Source organism: Zootoca vivipara, chromosome 9 (genome assembly GCF_963506605.1).
Source record: "Zootoca vivipara chromosome 9, rZooViv1.1, whole genome shotgun sequence".
NCBI classification, from domain to species: Eukaryota; Metazoa; Chordata; class Lepidosauria; order Squamata; family Lacertidae; genus Zootoca; species Zootoca vivipara.
In genome coordinates this window covers 67,405,309-67,425,368 of record NC_083284.1, presented here as the reverse complement: position 1 = coordinate 67,425,368, position 20,060 = coordinate 67,405,309, and the positions used below count along the sequence as shown (strand labels likewise).

The 20,060-nt window shown below is 44.4% G+C and overlaps 1 protein-coding gene across 3 annotated transcripts in view; it reads left to right on the top strand.

Annotated features, from left to right (window-relative positions):
• SLC34A2 (solute carrier family 34 member 2) overlaps positions 1-11,539 on the top strand; it is a 35,696-nt gene extending 24,157 nt beyond the window's left edge. For all 3 annotated transcript variants that reach the window (XM_035113984.2, XM_035113985.2, XM_035113986.2), the window contains exons 12-13: positions 2,167-2,291; positions 3,858-11,539. In XM_035113984.2, coding sequence (XP_034969875.2) covers positions 2,167-2,291; positions 3,858-4,424 — 692 coding nt within the window. In that variant the 3' untranslated portion in view covers positions 4,425-11,539. The remainder of the gene's footprint in view (positions 1-2,166; positions 2,292-3,857) is intronic.
• Positions 11,540-20,060: the final 8,521 nt, after the last annotated feature.

The following is a 20,060-nucleotide window of genomic DNA, read 5'->3' as shown; positions in this document are numbered from 1 at the left end:
CTTTGATGACGGTTCAGAAAATTCGGCTGGTGCAGAATTCAGTGGCCAGATGTTTTCAGCTTATAAAACCGATCCTGGCCCAACTGCGCTGGCTGCAAATTAGTTTTGTGGGCCCAATTCGAAGGGCTGGTTTTGATCTATAAAGCATTAAATGGCTCAGGACCACAATGCCTCAAGAACCCCATATGAACCAACACAGACCCTGCAATCGCAATCTGAGATCCTTCTTTGTGTGCCTCTTCCACAAGGGTTCTGGAGGACGACCACAGGAGAATGAGCTTTTCCTGCAATGGCTCCCTGCTTATGGGATGCTGTCCCCAGAGAAGCTTGCCTGGTGCTTTTGTTAAATAGCTTTAGGTGTCAGGCGAAAATGTTCCTCTAGAGCATGGGTGTCAAACACAAGGCCCGGGGGCCAAATCCGGCCCGCCAGACCTCGTCATGTGGCCCGCCGAGCGCCCCAGCCAGCGGGACCCAGCAGCGGGACCTTGCTATAGCGCCGCGCAGACAAAGCGCCGACAAACAGCTGGTGCCGGGGGGGTCCCTTCGCGCTCTTTTCTGGCGCTGAATCAAGGTGGCGACCCCCCCTTCCCTTTCTTTCTTCCTCTCTCTCGTTCTTATTCTTTCTTTCCCTCTCCTTCCTTCCTTCTTCATCTCTGTCTTCTCTCCCTCTTTCTTTTTCTTTCCTTCTTTATTCCTTCTTTCCTACTCTTCTTTCTCTCACCTCTTTCCTTCCTCTCTCCCTCCTGCTCCCTCTTTTCTTTCTTTCTTCCTTCCTTCCTTCCTTCCTTCCTTCCTTCCTTCCTTCCTTCCTTCCATCCATCCATCCTTCCCATCTTTCTTCCTCTCCCTCATTCTTATTCTTTCTTTCCCTCTACTTCCTTCCTTCTTTCTCCCTTTCCGTCTTCTCTCCCTCTTTCTTTTTCTTTCCTTCTTTATTCCCTTCCTTATTTCCTACTCTTCTTTCTCTCCCCTCTTTCCTTCCTTCCTCTCTCCCTCCCACTCCCTCTTTTCTTCCTTCCCTCCTTCCTTCCTTCCTTCCTTCCTCCCTCCCTCCCCTCCCCTCCCCTCCCCTCCCTCTCCCTCTCCTCAGAAACATAGGATGCTGCTTTATACTTCTGGCCCTTAAACCCTGGAACCAGGAGAGCAGCTCCAGTGAGTCAACCTCAGCCAGTCCCTTTGGTGAAGGGTGGTGGCTCACTGGCAGAACATCTGTCCTGCATGCAGGAGGACCCCAGCATCTCCAGGTACTAGTAGCTCTGCAAAGGTCCTGCATGAAACCCTAGCGAGCCTCCACCACCCAGTGCAGTTACCAAAAATCATTTTTCAATAAATTGTACAATAATTGTACATTTGAATATCTACTTGCCATTATTCTGACTATGTTTCTGCTTTCAGAGCTAGTTATTACTTACATTATTACAAAAAACAGTAATAATTGAATGCAGTGACAATAATTTATGATAATAAAGAGTGGACACATAGTCCTACAGATACAACCAGCCCTTTGAGGGTGACCAAACTGCTGATGCGGCCCCCGATGAATTTGAGTTTGACACCCCTGCTCTAGAGGTTATAGTCTATAACCAGGCCTTTGGCCGATTAAACCATCCATGGCCTTTTAAATGTCTTTGTGGGAGAAGAGGTATTTGGGTGGGTTTTTTGTTTTTGTTTTTTGCTTTGTGTTTCCATTCTGTCTTTTTATGTTGCAAACCGCCTTGCGATCTTCGGATGAGGGGTGGCATATAAATTTAAGAAATAAATAAATTATATATAAGAATGCAGCAATGTTTTGATATAGCTGTGACCTTCTTAAGTGGTGGTAGGTAAACTGCTATCCCTTAACCTTATAGTTTTAGGGCCATCATAATGGACGCCAACCTAGCAGTTCAAAAGCACGTGGGAAGGTAAATGGCGTTTCTGTGCGCTGCTCTGGTTCACCAGAAGTGGCTTAGTCATGCTGGCCACATGACCTGGAAGCTGTACGCCGGCTCCCTCGGCCAATAACGCAAAATGAGCGCCGCAACCCCAGAGTCGGTCACGACTGGACCTAATGGTCAGGAGTCCCTTTACCTTTAATAGATGCCGTAAACATGAAACACTTCAGAGTCTTCAAAATGCCATATGAATAATGATAAAATTCACGTTGTTGTTTTGCCCCTCAACTAGGAATTGGTGTTATAAGCATCGAGCGAGCTTATCCCCTAACTTTGGGGTCCAACATTGGTACAACAACAACAGCTATTCTTGCTGCTATGGCCAGCCCAGGGAACAAATTAAAGGCTTCCTTACAGGTTAGTTGTGACTTCTACTCCAGCCAGGACTGGACATTTTTTATCTCTTATGTAAAGAACTGTGGGTGCAATGCTAGCACTTGGGGGGGTTTTGATCCAGAGAAGTCCTTTGAGCATGAACTTAACAATAAGCTTGTACAGTAGTTGTTTTCCTGAGGCTCCAGTAGAGTCTTGAACATGCTATACTAAGGTTTAAGGGAGAAGTGACATGTTGCATGTGGCTGCGTGTATATTTTCTGCTATGTTTCATTTTAAAGTCTCCATGTCTGCAAGTGTCAGGAAGGAAATGCTTGCTACTTTCCCTTCCAGTTGTTTTTGCGCAAGAAATTATTTTCTCCTGAAAAACCACATTACACAAAAACGTTTCCGAGTTGGATAAAAATAATTGCCTTATGCTGTTTCAACACACTGCACTCATTGGAGGGCACAAAATAGGAACAGAAGATCGCCCATATTTGCTTTTTGGATGAACCTGATGATGTTCAGAATGACATCTCTTAGATTCTTGAACCTGTGATGGTTTGGCACTTATATAAGCCCTGGACTTTTTTGTTTCCCTTTCCTTTCTTCCCTTGCACACTCTCAAATGACAAACTATGGTTTGTGCTTCCCTTCCAAACCAGAGTTGGAACTCATGGTTTGAATGTCATTCCCAGTTTTGTTTTGGAGGACAAACATAAACTATGGTTTGCCATTTCAGATGTAATGTGTGCTGTCACAGGAAGTAAGTATGTAAGTGTGTAACAGGATGAAGGATGGGACGATGGGAGCATGCACGCCGAAGGCTCATTCATAAAATGCCAAACCATGGTCTGATGTTTCGACTAACCTCATGTGTTGACTATTTCCTCCCAATGGTTCTTTAATTCCGTCTATTTGACAGATGACCGTGATTCATTTTATAAAATTATGACTACAGGCTTTAATATGTTGGCTTGCTTTTTAAAATGCACATACAGTGGTAGCTCTACTTACAAATTTAATGCGTTCCGAACGCACATTTGTAAGTTGAAAAAATTTGTAAGTCGAATCCCATAGGAATGCATTGGGAGAAAAAATTCGTAAGTAGAAACAACCCTATCTAAAAATTCGTAAGTAGAAAAAATCCTTTCTAAACCGCATCCAAGATGGCGGACGGAGCTCCATTCGTAAGCAGAAACATTCGTAAGTAGAGTTATTCATAAGTAGAGGTACCACTGTACCTGGTATATCAGGTATAGCTGTATGTTTGCCGTGGGACAGATAACAGTTTGGGGAGGTCTCCAGTCAGGAAAATTAGTGCAGGGCACTAATCCAGCTTGTCCTCCCCGTGGCAAGAATTGTTTTATTTCCCCTTGAAACTCCAATGCCATGTCTAGTTTGGCCCTTACTTTGATTGTGTTTAAATAATTATTGATTTTTTTTATTTTTAAAAAAAGTTTTGAAGGTTCGTAATAGGTGGAATAGTAGGAGAGGATCCAACAAAGGGATGAAAAGAGTGCTTTCAAGGTTATTTGTAGAAAAGTCACACTTGTTTTAACGTTCTTTTGACTGGTCCTCTTTTTGCTTCGTTTCATGTCTTTTCAGATTGCTCTCTGCCACTTCTTTTTCAATGTTTCTGGGATTCTCCTGTGGTACCCGATCCCTTACACACGCATCCCAATCCACTTGGCCAAGGTTTTGGGGAACATAACAGCCAAGTACAGGTGGTTTGCTATTTTTTACCTTTTTGTCGCCTTCCTTGTGATTCCTGTTGGCATCTTTGGTCTGTCGGTGGCCGGCTGGGAGTACCTCGTGGGCGTGGGTGTCCCTATCCTGCTTCTCTTTTTCGCTGTGATCATCATCAACGTTCTTCAAAAGAAGCGGCCCGAGAAGCTGCCCGAGAAGCTGAGAAATTGGGACTACCTTCCGTTGTGGATGCGCTCCTTGGACCCGTGGGATGACGTTGTGGTGTCGACAGGCGCTGCCTGTGAAAAATACTGTTGCAAATGTTGCAAACGCCGGGGAGGTGAACAAATGGCAAGCGTGGCGCCGGGGAAAGCTATGGAAGTTCACGAAAACCCAGTTTCACTGGCCGATGAGAAAAACGCCTTTTCAAAGACACCGCAGGCGACTGAAATGAAGCAGCCAGACTTGTCCACCACCCCCTTGTAGCAGAAGACAGGACTTGAAGAGCTGAGGGCTCAGGGACAAAAAAAAGTGGAGGACAAAATGTAGAGGGGGAGGGAAGAAGCGGCGGAGGGAAACGAATGCCATCTTCTTGCATCCAGCGAAAAGTGTGTCTTGCTCTGGTGGTAGCTGGCCGTTTGGGTGAGCAGGCGAGAAGTCAAGTCCAAAATAATCAGACGCACACACTTAAGGACACATGCAGCCCCCGGGGTCTTGTGCACGAACTTACCTCTAGCCTGCTGAGCCAGGAAGCGGGCAGCAGTACAGTGCTGGAGTGAAGGTCTGACTCTGTGCCATAGCCAGGCCTTTGGGCCTTCCTGCTCCTGTCCAGTACTGCTACAGACCCAAACTGCATCTGCCACCTCTGGTTGCTCAGCTTTTCATCAGTGGACCCAATATCAGGTACACAGGGCTTGAGGCCACATTGGTACAGAAGGGATCTAGTCTGTAATTTGGAGCATTGCATCAAGGACTTTGAGATAGTACCACCTCCCTTCTGGCGGTTTCGAAAGTTAAGGCACAGGGCATTGTAAGAAAATCTTAAAGGTACCAAACTTTTTTCTTTTTTTAAAAAAAGAAATATTACTGAAAGAAGCTGGGTGTGTGAGAATAGGAGTTTATAAATTTTTAGCTTGATGCTTCCAGTAGTTTATGTCTTCTAGCTAGAAATCAGGATAACTTTCCATACCCTCCAGCATTTCTCTGATGAAAATAGGGATGTCCTATTCTAAAATAATAATAATCGTCAGCATCATAATCATAATTTTATTATTTATACCCCACCCATGTGACTGGGTTGCCCCAGCCACTCTGTGCGGCATCCAACATATATAAAAATTAAACATTTAAACATTTAAAAAACTTTCCTATACAGGGCTGCCTTCAGATGTCTTCAAAAAGTTGTACAGTTGCTTATCTCCTTGGTTTGGGGATCACATAACTCCATACCCTCCAACATTTCTCTGATGAAAATAGGAACGTCCTAAGGAAAAGCAACACATTCTGGGATCAAATCAGAAACTGGGATGGCTTCTGTAAATCCGGGGATGTCCCTGGAAAATAGGGACATTTGCCCTGACTTTCTAGGGCACTTGTCTTCCCTGTGCCTCAATTTTCTGAGGATCAAATTCAAAAAGAGAGAAGAGTTGCGGGATCTAACCATTACACACCTGGCTTCCTTCAGACAAAGCACTTTTTCAGAAGAGAGCGCAAAGGGACTTTGGTGGTGGAGAGATTCCCATTGAGGCCCACATGTCTGCTCTTGGCAAAATTAAATTGCATAAAAATGGAATGTGATTTAAAATGATTTGCTATGATAACTTTTCTTTTATACCTCATCATAGCCAGGGGCATAGGAGCTCCCGAGGAATAACCTCCTGGGACCCCAAACTTAGAGCATGGCAAAAACCAGCCTTTCTAAATAGCACCCCAATAACAAAGTGCACCTTATCCTATGATCTCTGGCTAAATGTATTTAAGTAATACATTTTTACAAGTACAGTCAACCTCGGTTGTTGAACGTATTCCGTTCTGGAAGACTGTTCCGAAACGTTCGATATGTGAGGCGTGGCTCAGAAGCCGTGTCAGATGTTCAGCTTCCGAAAACCGGAGCATTTGCTTCTAGGTTTTAGGCATCTGGGAACTGAAACATACGATAATGGAGCCGTTCAAGAACCGAGGTTTGACTATAGTATCATGCAATATTTCATTCAGATCAAGAATAAGACCCCCATGGATGAAATTTGCAGCATATGCAAAGAAGCTCTTTTGCATTACTGCACGTTTTAGGTCTTGTAATTTTGTAATTGATTCCAGGCCAAAGTGTTTGACAACCTGACGTTTTCCCAAGGGGATTTTGGAAGGGGCTTATGAGAATCAAACCATGGAAAATATTATGGGGCAGGTACGATAGTAACATGGCCTAACCATACTGCTGCGTCATCAGCCGTAGATGGAAAACCAAACCATCAGTTGATTTTTTTTAACATAGTTGGATCTGATGTGCATCATTTATTTATTTGATAAAGAATACTTTGAGGTGAATTTTAATTGTTAGCTAAGACTAAGCAGGAAATATTAACATATACGCCTGGCAATGTCTAAGCTTTGATCCCAGGGGATGCACAAGTATGAAGGGGACAAGATTAAATAAAAGTGAAGGATTCTTCTTACCCTGTTCTCATGGGAAATATTTTACCTTTTCCTGTTGAGATCTGACCTATGGCCAGACCTTTAAAAAGCTTCAAAAGAAAGTCTCTCCCGCTTGTTAACACATCAGAGATGATAAAATGATGTTGAAATACATTAGCTAAAGCTCTAAGTCAGACTTAGGCACATTTAAACCCCATTGTTTATGCTGGAACACCTCCCACTGATACCAGTGCTATTTAAAAGTGCTTAAATTTGTCTGCATGTTTTTCTTCACTATAATTTACAATGAAAGTGAGAAATCAATCATGCGGCTCAATTCTATGCGCATTTACTTAGAAAGTAACTCCTACCATGTTCAGTAAAGCTTAATCATAAGTAAAATTTTAACTGAAAAACAGTATTACATTTTTTTGTAAAAAAAAAAGAGAGAGGGTTTTGTCCTGTGCACAGACTTTCTGAAACCTTCCCTAGCATTTTTGCTTGCAGTTGTTCTTAAAGAAGTGGGTTTCTATCTTATAGTTCCATTGATATTTGAGGTTGTATATGGCTTTTATATAATTAAAGCAGTCGCCTGTTTTATATAAGAAATATATTCAGATTTTATACAATGGCTTGCGCCTGGCACAAAGGGCAGAGTCCATCCAACATGAAGCACTTTCAGTCTCATTGAAATTTTAGGCTGCATTCTTATTCACACTTGCCTGGAAGTCAGCTTCATTGAGCTCAGTGGAGCTTACTTCTGAGTAGAAATACAGTGGTACCTCTACTTACAAATAACTCTACTTACGAATTTTTCTACTTACAAATAGAGCTCCGTCCGCCATCTTGGATGCGGTTTAGATAGGATTTTTTTCTACTTACGAATTTTTAGATAGGGTTGCTTCGACTTACGAATTTTTTCTCCCAATGCATTCCTATGGGATTCAACTTACAAATTTTTTCGACTTACAAATGTGCGTTTGGAACGCATTAAATTCGTAAGTAGAGGTACCACTATGCAGAATTGTCCTGTTAAGCGTATGCTTCATGCTCCTGCTGAATTTGATAGGGCGTAATCCCATTGTACCTATATTCTTTTTATGTCATGTTGCTAGTTGCTTGGTTTTTTTTCATGGAAAATGTTGTCTTTATGCTTAATCATTACTGGTTTATTTAACATATTTGTCAGATAACGTTGACGAACATATTTTTAAGTGAAACCGTGTTGCTCTGCGATAACTCTGGGATACAGGCAAGCAGCTTATCTGATTTCAGGATAACTCAGTCACAGACCGTATTATTTGAACCTCATCTACCTCCTTCTCTCTAGCATTATCCACCTTTAGAGGGGGTGTCCATAAAAGCTTATGAAAGACATGTTCTCTATTCCGATATCGAGTTTTTAGGAGGGGAAAATCTGGTGCGCTGAGGCTAGGGTACACAGAATTGGATGAGGGTCTCAACTTAAAAACACTGAGAGGAGGCTGGGCAGAGTTACACTTACAAAAAGGAGAAGAGCGTTACTAGCATTGCATTTTCCTTTATGTTCCAACACAGAGCTCCTTTCTTTGAGAGTTAAATGGGAGTCCTGCCTATCAGTCGATTTCATTCTGGGTGTAGTTTGTCGAACTTAAGGCCAGTTTGTACAACTGGCAGAATAAAGTGGTAAAGTTTTTCCTGAACTGTAACATTTCATTTTGGATGGATGGTACACATGGTTCATTGTGGAAAAAAAAACCCTCTTTGCACATTGAAAAACAGAATAAGGGAAAGCAGGGCCTGCCCGCCCGCCCACTCTGTTGAAACCCAGTTATTTTGAAATGACATAGATAGAGTGGGGCGATATAGTGATAAATTGTCCGATAGGGCGTTCAGATCGTAATACTGGTTTCAAACAATTTGAGATCCATTCCAGAGCCAGACATCATGATATATCAGCATATTGCAGTATTTAGCTGCTGATATATCACTATGTTGAAAACCAGATATTGGCCAGCCCTAGACATAGACAGTGGCCTAGATGGGTCTAAGGCAGGGGTCAGCAAACTTTTTCAGCAGGGGGCTGGTCCACTGTCCCTCAGACCTTGTGGGGGGCCAGACTATTTTTATTGGGGGGAAATATGAACGAATTCCTATGCCCCACAAATAACCCAGAGATGCATTTTAAATAAAAGGACACATTCTACACACGTAAAAACATGCTGATTCCCGGACTGTCCGCTGGCTGGATTTAGAAGGCGATTGGGCCGCATCCGGCCCCCGGGCCTTTGTTTGGGGACCCCGGTCTAAGGCTAGGAGCAAAAAGAACATGCAGAGGTCTGCTCCCTGCGACACCAGTTTTCTTCCCACTTGGTTCACTTCCAGTATTGGTGGGGGAAAGCCATGGAGGAAGGAGGAAGGCTGCCAGAAGCTAAAACTTTGGATGTACTCCTAATCGGTACATTCCCCCTTTTCTCCTAAATCTACACAATTTCTACAGGTCCAGGTTTAAACAAACAGATCTGCTACTGCTACAACTTTTTGGGTCCTAAACTGGTACTTTTGTCTATTGCAAACCTTCAACCCTCCACCTCGGTGGAATCTACATATGTATTAAAAAATGCTGTGAAAATGTTTTTAAAAATACGTTTTGAAAAACACATCGAATTTTGCATAGCTCACTTTCGCCATCTAGTGTCACATTTGTATATTGCACTTTACAACACATCTAAAATGTTTTATTTGCAGCTGCGTAGCTGAGTCCTTGCTCTCTGAAGTGATACAATTCTGGAAAGGCTTTTGCACTTGGTTCTACTGTTTTGCACATGAGTTGCATGCCTTAGGAAAAAAACTCCCTCTTCCCTAGACAGTAATAGGAAAGGCCTGTTGAGTGTTTTGCAGCTCTCACCCCAACCCAGAAAAAGGTGTTCCATGTGGAAGTAGGTTGAAGTGTAGGTGGGTTCCCACGAGGCAAGACACAGTGATAACAGCAAGAACCTTTATTGAACTAACAGAACTGGACAACAGGGGCAAAAGCAACTGCTTATATACATTTCTGAAGGCCTGGGCCACTCCCACTCCCAACGTGATTGGCTGCCTAAACTTCCAAGCTGCGAATCACAACTCAGAGTTTAAGGGCCAATGGCAGAAGCCCAAATCCTGAAATTTTCTGCGATTGGATATCAGAATCCTTAGTCCAGACTCAAGCTCAGGCAAACACAGACCACTGAATACATAACATAGGTTTCCATTTGTATCATCCGGGCTGGATTGGGATCTATGTGTGTTACAAATAGATACAGCATTTGAGTCCATTTGGAAGGTTACATTTCTGTGGAAAAGCTTTTCAGGAAAGAGAGAGTAAGGAGGCTGAAACCACATTCCCCCATTCCCCCATTCTGGCCAAACAATTGGCTTCAAATATTTTAGCTCTGTGGGTGCACAGTCTAGGTCGGACACCCCCAACCTTCGACCCTCCAGATGTTTTGGACTACAATTCCCATCATCCCTGACCACTGGTCCTGTGAGCTAGGGATCATGGGAGTTGTAGGTCAAAACATCTGGAGGGCCGAAGGTTGGGGATGCCTGGTCTAGATCTTCTGGATCTTGGTGCATTTTGAGCCACTCATCCCTCATGAAAATACAAACAGCAGCTGTATTTTATCCCCTCTGTGACATCTCATGAACCCCGCACTGCCATCATCACACATTGGAGGGGAACGTGAGAAGAGGGGTCCCTTTCTCTCCTACCTGCCTAGGCTCCTCATGCGATTTAGAACACTGGCCATGCAAGAAATTTTATCCCCTTGAGTGCTGTGTACATTAGGCTGCCCCTGTTTTGCAGTGTGAGTGAAGTAGCCTCTCCTTTGTGTGGAAATCAAAGAGTCTTCTTGTGGAAACGTTGTCCCCTGTCATATCTTTTAGCTTTTTAGACTCTTATTTATAATTGTTTTTAGTGTATAGTTGTTGTTGTTTTTCATAAGTTGTGTAAGAAGCACCTCTTGAGATGCGGCTTTTATATTGAACATTCCAATTTGTTCACTGTGATAAGAAATGTTTTTAAAGAAGAGAAATGGCTTTCGAAATGGTATTTTTTGGTTCACATGCACATGTCATGATAAGCCACGGTTTTCTTCCTGATCTCGCCTGCTTTGCTCCTCTGCAGCCGTAAGTGGTAGAAGCAAAGCAGAAATATGTACCAGTAGTAAGGGATGGGGAGAAATTTGATCCAGTTTTTATAGGCAAACCATTGTCCGAAACAATACCTGGACTGAAACACAGCCAACCTTTGCAATTCGCTCTACAGTTCTCCAGCCAAGAAATGTGTTACAAAAATGCATATACTAGGGTAAACTGTGTATTACCCTGGTACATATTTGTGGAATATATTTGTGGAAATAGCTTATAAAATAGAAAGCCAAGCTTAATTGCCACTTCTTGGTTTGTTTGTTGTGGCGCAATGGGTCCATGTGTCTGGCTGTTAATCACAAAGTTGGTGGTTCGAGACCACCCAGGGATGGCTGTGGGCAGGATACCTGCTTTGCAGGAGGTTGGACTAGATGGCCCTCAGGGTCCCTTCCAGCTCTTCAATTTTATGATTCAATTATTCTTCTGCTTGCGGAAGGGGAGTAATGAAACATGCACTATCAACCACATTGTAATAAACTCTGGCTTGGCTTATGATGTGTCTGAATGTGGCCAAAAGTGTGGGTGGCAATGTTATTTTAAGTTGTAACAAAATCAGCTGATAAAGTAAAATTAAAACCCTTAAAAGATGAAACTATATCTGCAATGCATTCAAATATTTAACTATTTTTATTGACTGTTCCCTTTTTTGCTGTGAAGGAAACTTCTCTTTTTGTATTAAGATTTCTTCATAAGTTAGGAGGATAGTATGTATGACCAGCAATGGGAAAAGGTATGATTTTGTAGTCTGTTTTTGTTCTTTAAAGGAAGTACAGGCCATTCAATGAGAAATTAAAGATTTTTAAAACAATTCCATAATCTACATTTTTATGCTGTCAACAAAAAGCTTTGGCTCATATTCTCTCTCTCTCTCTCTCTCTCTCTCTCTCTCTCTCTCTCTCTCTCTCTCTCTCTCTCTCTCTCTCTCTCTCTGTGTGTGTGTGTTTGTGTGTGTGTGTGTTTCCTGTTGGCTAGTAGTGCTGCTCCTGAATGGAGGAAGCAGGGAATACCTATTTTCTGTACAAACACAGCATAGCGGAGATAGCTAGGCTTTCACAGCACCACAAACTGAGAATGCATCAGTTTCCATTCTGACCCATGTTTTTCACATACAGAGCTGTTTCCGTTCTACTGCAGTTCGACTTCCAACAAAAACTACATTCTTCATCTCTCCGTCCTTAGAAAATTCTGTGGCAGAATTTTGCACGATTAATTATGTAATTGATAACATTATTACACACAATTCATTTCCATGCAAAGAAAACACAATGCAAATGAATTGGGGGGGGGTCACCAGTTAAAATATAGTTTGTATATTTTGTGATTCTGACAGGGTCTAGAACCCCCAGGCACTTTTTAAATATGATTTGGCATTCCTTTATGGCATATACAGTGGAACCATCATTTTCAAGACTTACCAAATCTAAAACTATACTTGATGATCAAATAACGTTGATAGTCTTTACTTGGACTTTGTTATCTAAACTCATGTTGCAACAACTTATTTTGTGTGCCTATTTTAGAGTTTTGTTTTGCATCTTTTAATTTTCATCTGTTGTTAGAAATATTCTCTCTGTTTTATATACATTACAAAATGAAATAATAATAATAACAATAACTTTACAAAAAAAAATCAAAATAATGCAGCCAATCACCCATAAAACAACAACCATTGGCACTGACAGAATCATACGAAAACTAAAACCCCAAATGCAAGCTAAATGTATTCACCATCAGACTAAAGAGAAACTAATATTAGAGAAATTAAAATAATATTGAGATGTTTGCACAAATGTGACAGTTCGATGAAAAATCCTAAGCCAACAGCTGTCTCAACACAATTGACTATAATTTCCTTTTAAATAAACTGACACATATATCAGGGAAGGCTGTTTGCTCCCAAAGTTGAAACTTCTTTGGCAGAGGCCATTCTTGCAATTAAACGGTTGTAAAAGAACCTGAATGGCACGATAAATTGTCTGTACCTGAAGTGCACTATAAATTATTTTATTTGCCAACAGCAAGTAAACGAAAAAAAAAGTACTATGAATGCCACTGGCCATTTTGCTTGTGAGAGTAAGTCTTCCTTCAGCATCAAGAACAGGAAGAAACAGTTCCATCCTCACCAGGTTAGCTTAGCTCTGGGGGAACAGCCAGGTAGCTCAAGCAGGAGAGGACAAGAGGCAAGCTCCGGTATATATACTTAGCATATTTTACGTTGTGCCTTTAGCTTTAAAAGTATCCTGCAGGGGACCTTTATTTATTTAAGGCAAGATTGTATATAACACAAATGGATTAAACTTAGATTATGAAATATACTCGGAGTCGAGAGTGAATTTCATGCTCTTTATTCAGCGCATAGTCATCAAGGAGAAGAGGAGAAGAATAGCTCTTTTCCCAAAAACATCTGCTTATATACATTATTTACACAATGGGCCTTGCGTGATTGGCTACTTCAGGGCTACACCTGCGGGCCAATCAGGTTGTGGATTCACTTCCACCTGGAGTTGGATTGGGTGGCTCCTGCGGACCAATCAGACTGCTGATTCTGGATCCTATTGTTCTAGGATTCAGCTCAGTACATAGCAGGTTACTTCAAGAATACAATGCGATTTCACTTTATTGTGTCCACAGATGTCAATTCCAACCCTCTTACTCCCTTAACTCCTAACCCTTAACCAGTTTAACTGACTGTCTCTCCTCAAATCCTCTCCTTTTAAACTCTCCCTCCTGGAACCATGGCCAATCAGAGGCTGCCGTTCATTAACCATTTGCTGGCAGGAAAAACAGAAAGAAAGAAACACTTGTTGCTCCAACCTGTCCAGCAAAACCAACTTTTTCATCACAGGTGCAAGCCTGGGCTGCATCCTGGAGACTGGGCGGTCCTGGGCTGGCCAGATGACAAGATTCACTGGTCCTGGCCTCACTGATGTGGTCCAAAGGAAAGCAGAGCAGTACGTTTCACACCAGGAGGTGAACAATGAGCTATCTTAGGCACCTAACTCCAGATTTCTGTAGGGTTCACTCTTTAGCCTTTTCTCCTCCAAAAGATGTCCCAAAAGGCAGAGGGTACAGATTTTTACCCAAAGCCTTTCTTACAAATGAGAGGAGGTTTAGGATCAGAGCCATCCTTCCCATTGGGCGCCCCAGCACGCACGCCAGCTGCACCCTATCAACCATATGGCTGGCGGCGGGCAGAGAAAAAGGTTGCAAGAAGCAAAGAAAAGGGGAGGGGAGCTTGGAGGCGACCCGATCTGCGCACACCCCATCGGTTTTTGTGCTGAATGTGCACGCGCTGAAACTGCGCTTGGGACCCTGCCCCTCCCTCCCCTCAGCAACTTTCACTTTCCTACCGTTGCTGGGCAGGGCTTCCCTGGCGCCAGGGAAGAGGCGGAGGCTGGACGCGGCGCCCTCACCCGCCACGCCAAAGTGGGTGAGGAGCCTCTGCCTCTTCCCCGCCAGAGGCGCTGCCCTCCAGCCCTGCCAGGATGGAGAGGCAAGCACTGGTTCCAGTTGGCGGACCTGGTGCCGCGCAGAGGAAGAGGAAGGAGAGACAAGCCGCAAGCTCCCTCCGTCCCTCCCTGCCCTCCTCCTCCCCCTTTCGTTGCGCGCACCCCCGGTGGCTCCTGCTTTGCGGCAGCGAAGCCAAGCCGGAGGGGAGGGCCCAGAGCAGAGAGGAGGCGGAGGCTGCGGGGAGCCGAGCTGGGACTCCTGGGTCCGCTCTACTCCACGCAGACACGCACCCCAATAAAGAGGGGGGAGCGGCCTGCTCCTCCAGCACCAGCAACTATGGGAATGGAGGGGTGGGGCGCCGGAGGGGTCCTTGAACCATGGCGCTGGATAGCCTTAAGATGGCCCAGCTCTGCAGCATGTGCAGAAACCACCTTCTTGACCATTGGATCCACTATTGGTCTCATCCGCTCAATCCAGCAGAGCCTGCCTCCGCATGCAGGGGGACTCCTTAACTCACCGAGGGTTTGAGACCCACCAGCTACCCTCACCTGGTTTAGCCAGCCAGTCGAAGCCATTTTGACAGGGGTGTGGCGGCAGCTGCATGCTGGCAGCTTCTTGGAGCCACAGGTGAGAGCCTAGTACAGGGTGGGGACCAAAGGTGGACAGGAGGAGCATGACATGTCCCCCACCAGTGGTACCACCCGTCCCCTAACACCCCATACACCCAAGCAGGAAAAACAATGTGGCAGATCAAAGAAGGTATGGAAAGCTGAAAACTGGCAGAGCATTCAACATGGTGTAGGCAGGCAGAGGAGGGTCTTCTGGACCACCTGACTGCAATGTCCCAGGCATCACACTTTAGTCTGGGTATGTTTAGCATCCAGAAGGCAGGGAAGACCTGAAAAGGATGCCAAATATACAGAATTGTTTTCTCTTGCTTCAGAGGGCAGGACTGGAATCAGTGGGCGGACAGTGTGCTTTCCAAATAATAGCTTCAATGCTGGAAAGCAAATTATTTCCTGGAAATAGAACTTTTTCTACATTTATAACACCCGAGAAGCATATTTACACATTTACGCAGACATTTGTTCCATTGTGTCAGTGATTGTAGTTACGTAATTTTAGTTGTCTTTGTCCATGGAGTTTTCTTGGCAGGGATACTGGAGTGGCTTGCCAGTTCCTTCTCCAGGTGGATCACGTTTAGTCAAAACTCTCCACTATGACCTGTCCATCTTGGGTGGCCCTGCATGGCATAGCTCATAGCTTCTCTGAGTTATTCAAGCCCCTTCGCCACGACAAGGCATTGATCCATGAAGGGGCATTGATCCATGAAGGGAGAAAAGCAATGACAAACCTAGACAGCATCTTAAAAAGCAGAGACATCACCTTGCCTACAAAGGTCCGTATAGTTAAAGCTATGGTTTTCCCAGGAGTGATGTATGGAAGTGAGAGCTGGACCATAAAGAAGGCTGACCGCCAAAGAATTGATGCTTTTGAATTATGGTGCTGGAGGAGACTCTTGAGAGTCCCATGGACTGCAAGAAGATCAAACCTATCCATTCTGAAGGAAATCAGCCCTGAGTGCTCACTGGAAGGACAGATCGTGAAGCTGAGGCTCCAATACTTTGGCCACCTCATGAGAAGAGAAGACTCCCTGGAAAAGACCCTGATGTTGGGAAAGATTGAGGGCACTAGGAGAAGGGGACAACAGAGGACGAGATGGTTGGACAGTGTTCTCGAAGCTACGAACATGAGTTTGACCAAACTGCGGGAGGCAGTGGAAGACAGGAGTGCCTGGCGTGCTATGGTCCATGGGGTCACGAAGAGTCGGATACGACTAAATAACTAAACAACAAACAACAATTTTAGTTAGGTTGTTTAATGCTCTTGCTTCCCCTCCACTTTTACAACAGAAAACTGCACACTACTTCACTTCCAAATGTGGTAAGCCAGTCCTGGAGACCCTCCTCATTCTGCTGAGTGTGGCCCTGACTTCTGCCCTCAAGACCTGCCCTTAGTGGCACCAGTGAATTGTGTTCAATGGGATCCCTCCCCCCTTTCGTGTGCTTAAGATTGCAGACTTGCAGCATGACCCACAGTATTCAATGGGGCTTGCTTTTTACAGACTGAAAGCACATGCACCCATTGAACTTCCCCTCACTGTGGGGATTATTCTTGAACTTCTGACTTGGACTTCAACACATCCTTGATGCTTCTAGCTTAGCAAATAGAGCTGGGAGGAATAGTGTTGCCAGAATACACACCCTGGCTTAATCTTCCTTCCCAGAATGTCTCAAGTGAACTGAAAACTAAGCTTCGGGGTGATGTACTTTTACATAACCGCGTGCTGTTGAATTTAGGAGAAGCAAGAGAAGAATAGCCCTAAGGGATTAACACCCCAAGCCTAAAACTGGAGAAAATCCAAGATATGTTAATCACTTTGATCGGTCTACACTTTAAAATGACCTTATGGAAAGTCAAACAGAACATTTAGGACACCAAGTGCTAATCTACTAGGATTTATGTTCACCACACTGCTAATCTACTAGGATTTATGTTCACCACACTGCTAATCTACTAGGATTTATGTTCACCACAATGCTACAAAGACCAGAAATTCATTCAAAATGGGGCTCTCCTTTTAAAATATTTTTACCCACAACGAGATTGTAAAAGGAAGAACATCTATAAAATACTTGAGAAAATGAGATTGAGCCTAATCAACATGAAAGCACCTCTGGATGACTCATTCTCAGCTTGAAATAGTACTGAATTCATATAACAACGTGGGTGTTGGTCCAGGTAATTCCATTATTAGCAAGTTTTTGTTGAATTCACATTTTTGACACACATTATTGGAAGCTCGAACCTTTTAGCGGGAGATGGGCTGGAGAACATGTGACCCTCAGGTGACAGACCCATCCCTCTCTGCATGTGACTGGGTTCAGAGAAGACAGTACTGGCAGCATAAATGTGCATTAGGGGCAGGCAGAGGCCACAACCTCCCCTCCAGCCAAGACCAAGGCTTGCCCAATGCCTAATCTCACAAAGTTGTGACGATTGCTAGGAGGTAGGCAAAAACCAAGTGCAAAAAACCCCTGCCTTGCCCCAAATATGGCAGCCGACGTAACACATAGCAAGCTCGTAGTATGAACCGCAGCAAAATTAAAGGGAGGGATGGTGGGGAATCTGGCGGAAAAAAGGGGCAGAGGAGGGACTGCCAGGCCGGGGTGCAATTTGCGCAGTCAGGCGGAGTCTGCCCAAAACCCCGGACAGCCCCCGAGCGGAATAATGACACATGACCACGTTTGATGGGATTAAAATTGGCCACAACTTTATTACGAGTTCAGATGTAGGGAGACCTTGGTTCAGGCATTGGGCGTATATCCCTTCCAGCCCCCAGCCGAGGGTGGGGTAATTTTCAGGGTTGTCCAGCATGTGGGGGGGTTGAGCTTACTCTGGAGAACATAGGTTCAAGCAGATAGCCCGCCCCCCTCGATCGCAGCTGCTGGAGGGGGAGGGCAATGACGGCCTATGCATATGGTCAATGCCCCCCTTTTGCCCCATTTACAGGAACCCTGTTATCACCACCGCAATGGGGGCGGGGGGTCACCGCCCCCATGCCCCGCCCATTTATGTAAATGACTAAAGGATTCCGCCCAAGGCCTGCATCCGCCAAGTTGTGACGAATTGCTACGGGAAAGGCGAAACCTGCAAATGCAGGAAAATTCCTTTCTGGCCCTTCAACAGCAGCCTTGTCGTAGCAGCGCCTGCGTGCGTGTACGCCTGTGGAAGGAAATAACCTGTAATGCAAGCATTAATTTAGGGAGTGGAGGGTGGGAAAGCTCTGAATTCGTCTGCTGCTTCCCCAGAATGGCTCCACTTCACCTTGTGCTACCTGGCCAATCCCCCCCGGCACGCCTACCTGAGCTGGATTGGACGGCTAACTGCGTGGGCGGAGAACACCAGTATCCAGCCCCAGGTAGGCAGTGCCGGCTTCCAAACTTCCAGGGTTGCCTCAGGGATTCCAGGGGGCTGCGCACGACCACGCAAAATGCGCCTCCCTTTTATGTGGGGAATGGTCATTATCTCCCCAGGAGTGGGCCTAGGTGGTGCTGGTTGGCCATTTGATTTCCAAAACGTTTGTAAACCAAATCATGGCTTCTGATTGGCTGCAGGAAGCTTGGAAGCCCCGTCGGATGTTTTGGTTCCAAAAGAATGTTTGCAAAGCAAAACGTCCAAGTTCCAGGGTGTTTGACAACCAAGGTACAACTGTACTCAGTTTCTCATCAATGGACTCAAAACCACAGGAGCTTAAAGTATCTATGATTAGTAGGGTTGTAAACAAGTATTTTGCAATATTACCACCTCTCTTCCAATGTCACTTTCAGTACATATTTGTAGAAATTTATATCTAATGATCAAGTACAATTCACAAAGCAGAACAAGCACGACCTCTGGCACCTTATGGGACAAGAATCGTAGTTGTCCAATCATAGGAGTTTGCATGCTGGAAAGCAACGATTTCCTGGAAATGAGAAATGCATTTACAACACCTGGGAAATATGGCTGCGTGCTGTGATCCTAAACATATTTACTCAGACATTTGTTCTGTTGTGGATCAGTGATGCAGTTAGGTCATTTTAGACTCTGGACTCTGACCTTAAGGCTCTTGCTCCTCTGAAGGATGTATTACGGCACTTCAAAATGTGGTAAGCGAGCCCTGATGTGCTGGGAGACCCTCCTGCTCATTCTGTAGTTTCTGCCACAAACTCCAGCTGTGATTCGCACGACTGCAGTGTGTTCAACAAGAATTTCTCCTATAAGGGTGCTTAGGACTGCTGCTAAGTGTGACCTGCTGTATTCAGTGGCTCTTGTCATGTACCCATTGAACTCACGGTGGGGATTATTCTTGAATTTCTGGCTCAAATTTCAACACAGACCACTGTTTACCCAGCAATCTTGGTGCTTCTAGCTTAACAAACAGAGCTAGGGCAATATTGCGGCCAGGACATACAGCAATGTCATATAATCTTCCTTCCCAGAATGTCTCGGTGAACTGAAAACTAAGCTTGTTCTTTCACACAAAAGTGATTAAATGTCTCTTATCTTCCCTCCGCTTGAAGGTACATATTGATCCCTACCCTGACCCTAGCATAAATTTAAAGGAACATCCTACTCGTCTTGCTATGACCAGGTACGTTGGCTGTTATCTTCCCAAGCTTAGACGAAAATGCAAGTCTGTGATGGTATTGCTAAATTAATGCCTGCAGGCAAAACGCCAATTAGATGTCAGTTTAATGACTCTGTAGAAAGGAAGCCCTCTTCTTTCTTCCCCTTATCAAATGGGGGATTGACTTCAAAAACACAGTATGGCTGACTTAGACCATAGATCTAGATCTTAATCTCTTCCAAATTTAGCATTTGGGGGTGGCCACATATACGCTTCTGAAATTGTAGACCCAGAAATTTTTTGAGCAGCTAACACAACTGCTTTGGCAGAACAGATTCGGTATAACAAGGCAATCCTAATAAATAGTCTTTAAAGAAACATTTCCCTCTGGTTGGAAACAAAACATGCCAGCTCTGGGGGTAGTGTACATTTCTGCTGGATTTGAGGCCACACTAGTGAACTGGGAAGGCATTCAGTCATATGACCCCAAACTTTTCTGCGGTTGTCCCTGATACTTTCCCAAACTACCCCCTTATTGGTCCCACAGTTATCAAGGGTGCAAAAGTTTCTGAGGTGGTGGTAGAAAAGGGCTACCTGACATCTTCAAGGTTGGAGATCTATTTCTGAGAGGAGGAGGTTCAATGTCTCCTATGGCCCCAGGGCACCTTCCAAGGAATATAAGAAGGTGGGAAACTGGTTTA